Genomic DNA, 13,841 nt, shown 5'->3' with positions numbered 1-13,841 from the left:
TTTAAACTTGCTTAAACTGCAAAGTGTGAATGCAGTCCTGCTCTGTCCCACTGTTGTGTACCACAATGAACATCATACAAACAATTGTCAGAAGATAATTCTCCTGCTGAAAACACTTTTAAAGCTAGCCCCTGGAATCACGTAGATACCAAAACTCCCTGCCTGATTCAAGCAGTCATAGATTAACAGAGGATCTAATTCATGCATGTCATGGGGTGATCACTATATCCTGAGTTTTACAATCATCAATCACGGTCTTTATGAAGAAAACTCTCACCTCAGACACATCATGGCTCTGCTGCTATGAGCTGTTTTCTCCTATCTGCTATTGGTCGTCCCTCCATCACCAAAGCATCTTGTGTTCCAGTTTCTTATTACTTGCTTTTGATGGTATTTCCTGCCTTGTGCCTTGGGTATTGTATATCACACACTGATCAAGATGTCAAGAAGTCTTTTCTGACAGAAAACAGCTGCACATGCATTCACTCCCGACAGAATTGATGCACACATTTATGACTGCAGCTCAGAGTTTCTGCTCATGTAACAAGAGTTGTTGTCTCCTGAGTTCTCAGTACATAATTTATATGGAAAACATTTTCTCTCAGTAAAAGTTAAAAAATAGCCACTGTTGGAAAAGGATCATGAATGGATGATTTTTAAAAAATGTTATGTGTACCACACATAAGTTACCAAACATTACCCAACAAAATGTGAATGCTTCTCTTCCCAATACTTTGATGTTAAATTACAGCGCTTTTCTGGGTCTTCATGCTCTATTTGTTTGATGTCTAACATATCCAAGTATGAGTGGAGCTGACATTGCTTTATTTTGAATGTAGATGGATGTTTTGCAGTCTCATTTTGCCAAATTTAATCTACTCTGCTTTGATGTCTGAAATTGCTAATTTTGTCCCATAAAGGCAAATAATGTTTTCTTATGCAGAGTATCAGACAGTAACAGTTCATAACAGAAAAATACAGGCGACCTCTCTGCAAAGATGATTGATACACGTGAAGAATGACTTAAATTCACCTATGCCTGTAACTTAAATACTGAATATGATCAACCATTCCTACTCAACATATTTTGATGGCAGAAGCCCCTGGTGTTATTCTAATGATGCAGATGGAGTTGGTACAGACGCTATAGGGCATCCCCGGTGTTGTTATAGTGACGCTGGGGACATTGTGACGCATTTTGATGCCCTGGGAGTGAGACCAGGCTGCACTGATAGAGCAAACAGTGTATATAGGACATGTAAGGACCTAAACTACTTTCACAATATGATGAACTTCACTTTTCTCTCAAAGGGAAAGTGTTATAGTTAATGAGCCTTATGTGACCAGCCAGAGATCAATAAAGAATAAGACCAAATTTAATATTCTCTTGGATTTTATTAAAATGCGCCACTTCTAACCCTTTACATTTAACATTCATAATGACTTCTGATGAGTGACTACAAATTCTGAAGCACATTTACCAGCCTGAATGTCCTCTTAAAAATCTCTTTTGGCTTGAGTTTATATTTTAAAGGAATACAAAAAAACTAGACAGGTGTAGATTTTAAAGCAAATGGAGAGGTGAAGTCCATTCTAGGGTCCCCCATGAGACCTTATTTCAGACAAAATGTGTGCAGTAGACAGCGGTAAGAGACAAATAATTGTTTTTATCCTATTTGAATTATTCATTGAATAACATCCGATGTTTGCCTACAAAATTTAAGATCATTTTTCAAGTCAGCAAAGTCGTAGTTTGTCGTAGTTTGGTTGTCGTGCCACCTGCTCAGTGAACTGCATCTATTGTCTGACATGATCACCTATACAGCTAGCTAACTTAGCTATGTTCTAGGGCTGGGCGATACGGACAAAAATTCCTATCTCAGTATTCTCAGGCTGAATGGTGATACATGATATATATCTCTAGCCTGTAAATCCAGACCCAGATCTAGAAAAAAAGCCAAGTCTACCTCGTTCATTGTAGCGACCAAAGCCGTTTCAAACAACTGGTGCTCATCCGTAGCCATCTTGCAATGTTTACTGACTGATTCCGGACTTCGTCGTCGCAGCGCTGTTAGCTCGCCTCTGGCCCGCCTATATCAGATACACCGATGTGATTGGTGCAGCCCGGCTCCAACGGCATGGGTAATGAGCATCATTACTGATTGCCCTAGTGACTCACTGAGCAAATTCAAATTGTGCTCTCGCGAGAACTCTGGATTTCCAGGGTAATATATCTTATAAAATTATATTAAAATAAATGGCAGGGCTGTACATTAACTTTTGACATAGCACTGGAGCTACAGAGGTTTAACGGTTTGCAGCACAGGGCTCAAAACTATCACGAGTATAAAAGTATCAAGTAGACCAAAATCCATTGTAGTTTGAAACAACTAAAATCTTTGTGGGGGAGTTAAAAAATGTTTTCCATGGCCTTTCAAATGAATCTAGTGCTGGAAAATTATTTAAATCTTTTTTATAGGGTGGAGCTGTGTGGAGAGTGTAAGAGAAAAGAGAGAGTTATATAACGTAACTGAACCCTATATCGATATAAACTATATCGATATAGGTCTAAATCTATCTGTCTAAATCTATATCTTGTTTGAAAATACATCGATATCTTGCACATAGTTGTTACATTGCTCAGTCCAACTGTGTTGACGTACAAATGTAACGTTACCTTACCTGATGTATTTTGTACAGTGACTTCTGGTCTTTTTATTAGCTGGGCAGCAAAACCTATTGCTGGTATGAACTCTGTAACTGATGAATGTGTAAATAAGCAACTGTTTGCTAATAGGGGGGCTGCCAACAGTGCTCCATCAGGATTTTTGGGACTGATCACTGATTGCAGGGGGCAGTATCCACTGATACTGGCCACCGATCTCTGTGTCTATTTGAAGTCTTCTGTTTATCGTATACATCGTCACATCGTCTTCTTATTCACATTCGCCGACCAGCCAATTAATATTTCGTTTGCATTTTAGCGATCCATAAAAAATGTCTCGCATGTTTTGTGTCTTCTTCTCAGTGTCTTATTCTTCTGATCAGCCTATATAGAGACCACCGATAAAACTATTTCGAACAAATATCGGCCGATTTATTGTTGCAGTTTTATAGCCAAACAGTTTTTCTTCTAATATAAAAAGATATGAATGAGAAAACTTATTGTAATAATGTCTGAAATTATCTCAGCATTTGAAAGTTCAAGAATTCAAGCTGAAGTATGCAGAAGTAGCTGCCAAAAACCATAAACAAAATAGCTTTGTCATGTTGTCAAACCCATTTTGTCCAGCCTCCATCTGCCTCCATCTAGCTTTAAATTCAACAATCAATATAATTTACAAATCTTAAGGCATTGAGGCAAAGGTGATTCTCATTAAGTGCACCAACACATTATCATTTTCCTCCTCAGCCTCACTGCTTTGTAGGTATATAGGAGTTACATTCCAGCTGACTTCATTAAGTTTCATTTTCCATTTTATCTCTCCTGAAGTGGACCATTAAGCCGGTGCGCGAGGGTAACTGATCAGCTAATCTGCCTGTGATTTATGTGGCAGGGAAACTGAGGACTTAACTGAGCCTCAGAACACATTGATTACTGACATGGTTAATTGGCTAAACCCACTGGTACATTGAGACGGGCTTATTGGAAATGTCAAATCAAGCGGCTCATTTGCATTCATGATGTATGGCGTCTATTCCAGCTTCTGCCCAGGCAGCACAAACTGCCACACATAGCAGGAAGGGCCTGGGATCTCTGCCTTGAATTTGCAACTGACCATCTGGCCTTGGTCGGACACTGGCACTGGTCTGATTTTTTTTTCCCCCAGTATTCACACGTCTGTATGGGATGTACTTAGCTGACGTGTTGAATAGAGGATGAGAGCCTCAATAAATCCTGATGTGTCAATTCATCTGTGTGGTTTGGAGAAAGATGCAGCTTTAAAGGTGCATGTAATTGATTGAACAGTGTTGACAAAATGGTTTTATTACTTTCTTTCTTTTTGAGTGTGTGTGTGTGTGTGTGTGTGTGTGTGTGTGTGTTTTGGAGATCAAAACAGTAGCAGTGTGAGCAGATGAAAGCAGCATGAAATTGAATATTTTTTGATTTAGGCAGATGGGGTAAAAGACATTACAAGAGAAAACAAAGGTGGTGTGACTTTACAGTGTTTGAATAATGGGATTCTCTTGGCTTATTGCAGGTCATGCTTTGGAATATGTTTTTAGAATAACCTGAGAACACAAATCCAAAAGAAACACATACATCTAGCAATAGCAACATACATTTTTCTGACTTAGTTGGACACACACACATACAGATAAGGTGTAAAACAAACACTTTTGAGAGTAGGGCTACAAGCAAAACCACCTTTCTTTCAAGAAGTCATTGTACCTTTTTCAGTCAGAAAAAAATTGCAGAGTGCAAAAAGAGAAGAAAGGCTCAAAAGAAGAGTGGCAGCTCTTTTCAAAAATTCACCACCTCCACCGCAATTAACTCCAGCAAATGTCTGTATTTTAAGTGGTTTATGAGCTCTATGACAAAAACTTCTCCCATACAAATGTTTCACTGCTAACTGTCTATACTTTTACACCTGGGGTCAACATCTTGATGCGTATAATTGTGTTTTTGTAAGAGCTCCTATTGCTGCATATTACTGTGTGTACTGTTAATGGCCTGGCTCCCAGCTGGTTGCAATAGACTGTTTTTATTCATCCATCAGACAACTTCATGATTTGGTTTAATACAGAAAAAGTCAGCAGTGGTCCGAATCACGAGACATGCTTGTGAAAACTCAGAAGAAATCACAATATTTTGTCAAACCTGGTGGCGCAGGCAAAGGCTTTTTCAGTTGCCTCTGTCAGCTCAGTTGTGCTAAATTTAGTAGTGGTCCATTTTGTAGCTGGCATTGGGCGGTTGCGGCACATGGCTATGGGTTGCTTGTCGCACAGAGGACATCATCTCATCAGTCTTTAACCTCTCCTCCTGCCAATGTCTGCTTGCTGGCCATGATTTGTGGTTTTCAAATGTAAACATTAGTAGACATCGAGGAAAATATGGAGATGGGCACAGCCGAGTTAGCAGCCTGCCAGCCATTGTACAGGCGTTGGATAATAAACCGGGTGACCTCTGTGCCGCATCAGTTTCCAACTGAGTATCAGGAACTGCAATGTCCTTTGTTTCACCATAGCTTGGCTAAACCCTGGGCAGCGCCGCTCAACCAGGAAACTCTTTTTCTGCATGCCAATCTGACAAATTAGAGGACTTTGGCAAAAGAGACAGGGAGAGGGCATGTGCTTTGTGGGAAATAAAGAGTGGTGTGACAGTAAGAACGGAGGTGCTGCCTTGTTCTTGCTCTGGATCACTGCTGTACATCGTTCAGAGGTGGGGAAGGAGCGATCATCAAAATTAGAGCTCTGATTCACTGCTTGAACCGACCTGACCTTTAACCCTATGGGCCCAAACGACGCATTGTGCATCCAAATTCACACCTGTTCTTCTGTATTGATTTTCTCCGCGACCGTACATCATAGCGAGAAGCCACGCATATCACGTGAAACAGCGAAATTGTAGCTTTCCGACAAGACCAAGCACTTGTCGGTAGTCCAATGTTTTTATAGCGAAAAAAAATGATAAATTTACACTAAAATCATGAATAACAGAGCTTTCATATAGCTTTGCACACACATTACTTTTGGATGGATTACTCGCGAATGCAGCCTCGCACAGAAATGCCACACATATCACATGAAAGTGCAGGAGCAGAGTTTTCCAATGATACCACACACATCATTGTGCTGTCATCCCATCATGCTATAAATCCAGATTTATTGTCTACAAAATAAAAACCTGACGAATTTCTTCAAAATCCATTATACAGATCTTATTATCAGTCACTTCATATAGTGAGGAATATCGTATCTTACCATGTCTTAGGCTTGCGTGTGTTTCTCCCTGTCTATCCACATTTGTAGTCCAGCTTTCAAGATGCAAATATCTCCATATTGTCCAGTTGACACTCCATCAAACTTTGTATGACAAGACCAGCCACTTCACCTTTGCGCACCCAGACAACTGCAGCCTAATTATGCATGCATGACAGGGCCGTAGTCACCATATACATTGAGGGGGACATGTGCCCCCCCCCAATGCCCAAAATGCCCCCCCAATATATAACTGAAACTGAAAAACAACAACAAACTTTGTTTACTGCAAACAAAGTGGCAAATATTATCTTGGAGGACATCATTACACTTGGTTGACTATTTTTCTATGATCTTAGAAATAAATAAATTGTAAGTAAGTAAGTAATTGTAAATAAGTAAATATTGCATGTTTCCTTCAGATAAAAAACATTTTTGACTTGTGAATGAGTCAATGGAATTTCTTGCAATAATGAAAAAATACTGGCAATCATTTTCCGCCTGGCACAAACCACATGTTTTGGACAGCTGTGAAGTGACAGAATGTCCCACCATCATGGTTCTTATATTGCCAGATTCCAGAGAGTCTCCCCTCTTCATATATGGCAGAATATGTCTTCTTCCAACTTGTTATGGTGAGATACATGTAAAAATTTAAGAATTTAGTAACACAGATTTGTTTTGTTTTCATTGATATAAAAATTAATATAAAATACAGGCACACAGAAGGACATGAAATGATGGCAAATCTGGTTAGCCCTGATTGACCTGAAAAAAAACAACAACAAGATATTGCATGTGTATCTAGCCTTTATAATGACTGTGATATGAGCTTAAAAGTAAAGGCAGTAAAAATACCCCAAAAACGCCTAGGGCCCATAGGGTTAATCAAGCTAGGGCCCAAAACTGCTGCTGTCAGTCAGGCTCGAGTCTGGTTTTGACAGAAACTGTGTGTTTGTGGAGGGTCGGGCCTGATTTTTTGGACTCCTGTCAAGATATGTAAACAAGCTAGGACACATGCCTCGGTGATGCAAGAGACGTGAAACGGAGTCTGGAGCACATTCCAGAATTCCACTGCAGCAGCCTACAATAAATATAAATCTATAATAAATGACACAAGCTATAGGAGCTGACGGGATTGCATTTCAGGGTTGTACCTTGGATCGCTTCATGTGAAAAACTGAGCATAGCGTTACTTCAGGCAGGACACGATGTCAAGCTTGGCTCACATCCAGCTACATCAGCTGATCTCAAACAGCCCAAGTAGCCCTGCCTACTGTTGCTGCTTCCTCTGGGAGCCGCTTTGCAACTTGCCTCCACCCCAGCTCCTCCTTTTCATGCTGTGTCTGACTTATCAGTGTCATTGATGCTGCTCTGTTCTGTTCCCAAGGGGTCTTTGCTGCTGCTCTCCCTGCCTTAGGCTTTCCATGTAGGCACATGGAAGGGCAGGGAGGTTTGCTCTCACTGCCTCAGGCTTTCCTCATTTGTGTGTGGAAGGGCAGAGAGGTGTGCTCTCTCTGCCTTAAGGTTTTTCACGTAGGCACGCAGAAGGGCGGAGAGGTGTACTCTCTCCGCCTTAGGCTTTCTACTTAGGCGCATGGTAGGGCAGAGAGGTGTGCTCTCTCTGCCTTAGGTTTTCCATGTAGGCGCATGGAAGGGCAGAGAGGTGTGCTCTCTCTACCTTAGGCTTTCTGCGTAGGCCTAGAAAAGGCAGAGAGGCCTCAGAACAGAGCCATACTGCCAAGTAAGATACTGCAAATGGAAATACAGTTTTCTTTGACAAAAGTGTTCCTGACTGAAATGACTGTTTGATTGATAAACTTAACCAAGGATGGGACTCAGGATGCCAACACCTGTCTAAACACCTGGCTATGTGGAGCGTTTTTCTCTAACGCCTGTGAATATAATCAAGCCAGCGAATACAGCTTGACTCAAAATAAAGATACACAGCAGGGTATAAAAGGTACAGGAGTTACATTTAAATTTCAAATTAATGTGTCCAAGTGTCAACTGTTTACACAGTATAAGAACAAAGAGCCATTATACACCATATGATACAGACCTAATGCAGTTCCATATCTCTTCCCTCATGATTTTACCAACAACAACGTTAGAACTACCTCTTCTGCTAGCACAGAAACAACTTAAGATGAATTTCACTGTTTCTCTTCATCCCACACGCTCATCCAAAGTAGCTATCTTGCCATCCGAGCCCAGCGATGCAAAAGAAAACCAAGAGCTTCCATCTCACCAGCTGTTATGTTGGCGCACTTAGACGAAGTTCAATAAACAGACATGGTACTGCTTGGGCTTTTCACCGCAGCAACAGATGAATATGTATGGTTCTTTCACTTGTTAATGTTCTCTGTATATTCTGTACATGACACACACCTATTATTCATGTCCTCTGGCTGGCTGAATAGACTTGACTCATACCGCAGAGCTGAGGCAGTCAAAGCTACTCAGGACAAGGTAAGTCAGTGAATCAATGAGAGCACAGTTTAGCATTTGTATAAGTCTGCCACTCAAGATCTTTCACACAGTAACGGTTATAATTCACACATATTCAGTGTGTATTAAAAATACAAGGTTACATAACTTAAACTTTGTAAGGGCTTCATAAGAATATGTCCAGGTAATGCAGCCTGCAGGCCCAGTTGATAATGGATAGTCACAAAGTATGTTATCACTGTATTGAATACAAGCAAAGTTATTATCATCTTTATAGGGGTCATGTGACAGATAACAACAATAGATAACAGCTCTTACAAAACTGTTTTCATAAACTTTATTTTTTTTAAATCTTGAGGATAAGGGAGCAGTTTCCATTTTTTTAACATCTTGATAAGAAGATAAATGCAAACTGTGTGGTAGAAATAATGCACCACAGACAAAAGAGCTGATCTGCTTCATAAATGCCTGTTTTTGTGTTTTGGGAGGCAAACAGAGAGAACTATTTATTCATTTCACAGGCTTTCAGTGATCAAAATTCACTTTCTTCTCCTTTTATTGTAAAATATTTGGTATGAATTTCAAATTGGTTTGAAGGGTTTTTCTTTATTCCACTTTACCTGCCGATAGCTGGGGCAGCTGGGGCTCAGGAGGTGGAGAGGGTCGTCCACTTATCACTCGATCCCCACCCTAGTGTCTTTTTATTAGGAGACAATATTACACTTCCATACTATAATAGGCACACATAGGCATTAAATAACATTCATGAAGTGTAGATATTATTATAATAGTCCAGGAATGGTTGCCATACTTTATGGAATTCATTGACTGATCCTTGAGTGTCATGTCTGAGGCCAAAGCACAGGTCTGGGCTCGATGTCAAAGTGTCCTTGACTGAACCCCAAATTACTCCCTGAACCCCAAATTACTAGGGCTGTAGTCTCCTGGTCGAGTAGTTGATTATTTGGTCGCTATGCTCTCGTTCGTCCAAATTCTCATTGGTCGAATAATCGCAGTGTTACTTTCTCAAGGAGAAAAGTGCTACATCAACAGCTTTTCAGGATTAATCCATTATTTCCTGTGGCAGGGGGAAAGGCTAAGTTACCTGTGAAAATGGGGGTGTTTTCAAAACACTTGAGAGCTTGTATTTACTTGTATTTCACGGATAAGAAACAAATTGTGAAGACAGTAAAGCCTCCACTAAAATAGTCTTGTGTGTGATTTATCCTTCAGGATTTATACTTAGGGATTTATCCTGGCTTCATATGAGCAGAGGGAATCTCTGCTCGTCGCTAGGCTAATTTATACAATGTAAAACACCATAGGCTGGCACTAATAACGTTAGCATGTTGTAATTGCTTGGAAAACGTGTTTAGTCTAAGACAGTTGTTTTGTCGATGAATGTTGTGAGTTGTAATGGAGCCAAAATGTGTGCCGTTACCTTTGTTACATGTTGCTGTTGTCCCTGGTTTTATATGAGAAGAGGAAAAGATCGCTAGACGCTAGGCTAATTTATACAATGTAAAACGCCATAGACTTGTGCTAATAACGTTAGCATGTTGTATTGGTGAGGGAAATGCGTCCAGATAAAGACAAGTGTTTGTCTGTCAGTTCTGCGATTTATAGTGAAGCCAATTTGCGTCCTTGTGTTTGGAATTGTCTCTATTAAGCCACATTTAATGTGTGTTTTGAATCAACTATATAAATAAAGTTTGATTTGAACTAAACCAGTCCTCCATCGCCGACTAGCGTTTTGGAGGTGTAACTGCACACAGACACACCAACGCAGAAGTAAAAATAACGTGCAGATTTTTTTTTTCCCCACGACTAATCGATTAGTTGAAGATTATGTGCGACTTTAGTCGACCAAGATTTTCTTTGGTTGACTACAGCCCTACAAATAACTCCTAATGGTCAGGCTAGCACCTTGCTTGGTCGTCTTTGAATGGCTGAATGAGTAAATGATGAAAAAAGAACTTGTAAAGAACTTTGGATAAAAATGCTATACAAATGCAGCTATTTACTGTTCATCACCATTTTAGTTTAGCATGCTAATTTTGCTAATTAGCACTAAACACAAACTTAAGTAGTTCAGTTCAGTGTTTCAAACTTGACACAACACCTTGAAAAATATTAATATTTGATACAATTTTTGATAGTATGGGGAAAACTAAATACAAGGGAATACCAATTAAAACATTTTAATTAAAAGATAAATATAACAAGGCTTTAACATGACAAGGATGACTTTTCTTAGTAGCAAAGAACAGCAGACTGACTGGAGTAAACATTAACAAAAAGACAAAGTGAAAGAGCGCAGCTGGTACAGCAGAAAATTAGTATTGAAAGCACTGACTGATTGATTAATGGATTTTTTTATTTTACGTCATGCACACTTGCATGTGCCCAACCCTCATTCGTGTCCAAGACACCATTACAATGATGTAACAATCAAAAGTACGTTATTTTACTGCTCAGTCCAGAAACAGAATACGCTGCCTTCTATCCCAGGCCTGACAAAGAAATTCAGCCAAAAAAAAACAAAAAAAAAAAAGGTGAGAGCCAATCAGAGGGGGAATAGGGACAGATCTTCAAGTAGGGAAAAATAACGCGACATATACACAGAGACCAAAATATCATGCACACTGGTGGGACCAATGAAAATGTGTAGTTGCATCGCACTTGATAGATTTTTGGTTACATGTAGCCCTGTCTGTGCCTTCTCACATTCTCAGACTTACACAATGAGCCACCTGTTGATTTAACTTTAACTTCAATATCACCTTACAACTGTTCACATTTCTTCCTTTAGAGTGTTCTTTACTTTCCTGCTTTTGTATTCCTGACATTTGTGTCTGACTTCATCTTCTCCTGTATTCTTTATTTTCCGTCTCATCTCATAACCCGACGCCTTAACTGCCATCTCAAATCCCCTCATCTCTCCGCTCTCTGTTGTGCTCTGATTTTCTCTCACAGCTCTGTTAGAGGTAATCCTGGCCGGCAGAGACTGCTTGATGGCTGGAGACTCGTGCTCAAGTGATGAGACCTGTAGTCCACGCCTGCGGACTTTGCGTCAGTGTGTGGCGGGCAATGGCAGCGTGAAGCTGGGCCCCGGTGCCAGGAGCCAGTGTGCCAACGCTGTGTCCGCCCTGCTGTCCAGCCCCTTACATGGCTGCCAGTGTAAACGAGGCATGAAGAAGGAGAAGAACTGCCTGAGCATCTACTGGAGCCTTCATCAGTCTATCATACACGGTCAGTGCTTACTGATTACAACTGGAGAACAAGTTTGTTAAAAACAATACAGATAACAAATGAATTATAGGTAGACTTTAATCTGTGTATAAATTAAATGGAAATGAACACAAGAGAATATTTTATGTTTTATACAGTTTAAATACATTATGGTATTACAAGATTAAAGCCAATGTTCCTACCTATGTCTTCTTATTACTTCAGGACTCAACCTGGTGGAGAGTTATCCCTACGAGACGGTGCAAAGAGATTATGACTACGTCCGCTTGGCCTCTATTACAGCTGGCAAGTTCACTGACCTTCATTAAGTTTCACCTTATTTTATACAATTTTACCCTTTGAAGATGTTTTGTTCCAGCACTAATACATGACTCAACTGAATTTCCCCTGGAAGCATGCCCAAGGCAAATAGAGGTCCCTTCTGTTCTTAAGACACAGTTACACAAGTATTACCATTTGCCTGAACACAATCCCAGCATCCAAAATGATATTATTGTCTTCAGGTTGTTGGATGGCATCCTTATTCATTTGCATGACTGTCAATGAATACTAAAGCAGGCATTTTCTTTACTACTAAGTTGTGATAATAGAATATACCAAATCTTGCATTTTCTCTTGTAGCCTCGGGCTCATACAACAATGCAAACTCATAGAACTGATTAAAACAAGTCCAAACTCTGAAAAGCAGATTAAATCTAGAAGATATAAAAAAATACAAACCCAGCATTTGAGGACAACATAAAGAAAATATGCCTTTTGTAAATGTTCATCATGTAAAAGGTTTACTAAAGGTTACACTTAAGCAAGTAAAAAGACATTAGTTGAGGTTAAAGGGGACCTGTTGTGCTGATTTTCAGGCTCATACTTGTATTTTGGGTTTCTATTAGAACTTGTTTACATGCTTTAATGTTCAAAAATACCTTTATTTTCTTCATACTGTGTGCTTGAACACTTGTATTCACCCTCGGTCTGAAATGCTCTCATCTAGCACTCGTCTCTTTAAGGCCCCCTCCAAAAAGATGCCAGTCTTTGGTAATCAAGGGTTTCAAGTCTTCAATAGCTCTGCTTTTCTTCACCGTCACTGACAGCCAAGGAATGACGATAACACAGTATAGCAGCACTTTCTGCTCTAAAAAATCATCAATAAAAGCTTTGAAACTAAATTCTTCACATCCAGACATGTTCTAGCAGGAATATGATCTGAACAACATGGGAAACCAAGATTACATGTTTCCCTGATGTTAGCATGTAGCTACATGTAGCAGTGTAGGCAACGTTATGTGAACACTTGCAGTCGCGTGCATGGAGCAGATGACTGTATAAAAACATTCTGTCACGATCTGACATCAGCTTGTTTTGAAAGTAGAAAACTAGAATTTACTGCCTGTTTACTGTTTTATGCCTCTGCAAACCAGTCAAGTTGCAATTACAGTTTACATCCATGTCTGTCCAGAGTCATATGTAGCCATGATGGTTGACGATGCTGTCAGTATAAATAAATGGATTTTTGAGTTTTATCCAAAAGCACATATTGTGAGGTCACAGCAAAATTTGACTTTTGGCAACCAAATTCTAATCAGTACATCCTTGAGTGCAAATGGGTGTTTGTGCCAAATTTGAGGAAATTCCCTCAAGGCCTTCTTGAGATATCACATTCATGAGAATGAGACAGACGCAAGGTCACACTGGCGTTGATCTTTGACTACCAAATTCCAATCAGTTTATCGTTGAGTTGGACATTTGTGCCAAATTTGAGGAAATTCCCTTAAAGGGATTCTTTGCTGATTTTCAACCAGCTTTGTATCATAACAATATGGGTGTAAATAAACTGTGGTAATCTTCCCTCCATCTAACCAGTGGGTAAAAAAGCAGAATAAGTCTAAATTAAAGTGACTCATATCACAAAGTTTGTTTGCATGAGTCAAAGGCACACGCAGTCGCAGATGACATATCCATCTACCAATTTAAGTAGAACATCCGTCAGTGTTACAAAAACCTGTAAAAACACTGAACAAACCTGATGACTCATCCCTGAACCCTAAACAGCTCAAAAGGGTCAGCTGGTCGCTTATTTCCCAGGCAACATGTGGACAAAAGCTCCATTCAGAAGTTGCCACACCAAGGACCAGGATTCACTCTCACACCAAACATGACCATTCATAAATTCAGGCCAGCTTTATTGACTGAAGCAGTAAAGGACAGGAAGTTGTCTTGAT

The 13,841-nt window shown here is 39.9% G+C and overlaps 1 protein-coding gene across 1 annotated transcript in view; it reads left to right on the top strand.

Annotated features, from left to right (window-relative positions):
• Window positions 1–13,841, top strand: part of gfra4b (GDNF family receptor alpha 4b) — a 77,503-nt gene that overhangs the window by 46,878 nt on the left and 16,784 nt on the right. The window contains exons 2-3 of the mRNA XM_033632631.2: window positions 11,350–11,625; window positions 11,830–11,910. Of these exons, the coding sequence (XP_033488522.1) occupies window positions 11,350–11,625; window positions 11,830–11,910 (357 nt within the window). The remainder of the gene's footprint in view (window positions 1–11,349; window positions 11,626–11,829; window positions 11,911–13,841) is intronic.

This window comes from Epinephelus lanceolatus, chromosome 7 (assembly GCF_041903045.1).
Source record: "Epinephelus lanceolatus isolate andai-2023 chromosome 7, ASM4190304v1, whole genome shotgun sequence".
NCBI lineage: Eukaryota > Metazoa > Chordata > Actinopteri > Perciformes > Serranidae > Epinephelus > Epinephelus lanceolatus.
This window is presented reverse-complemented; position numbering and strand designations above follow the sequence as displayed.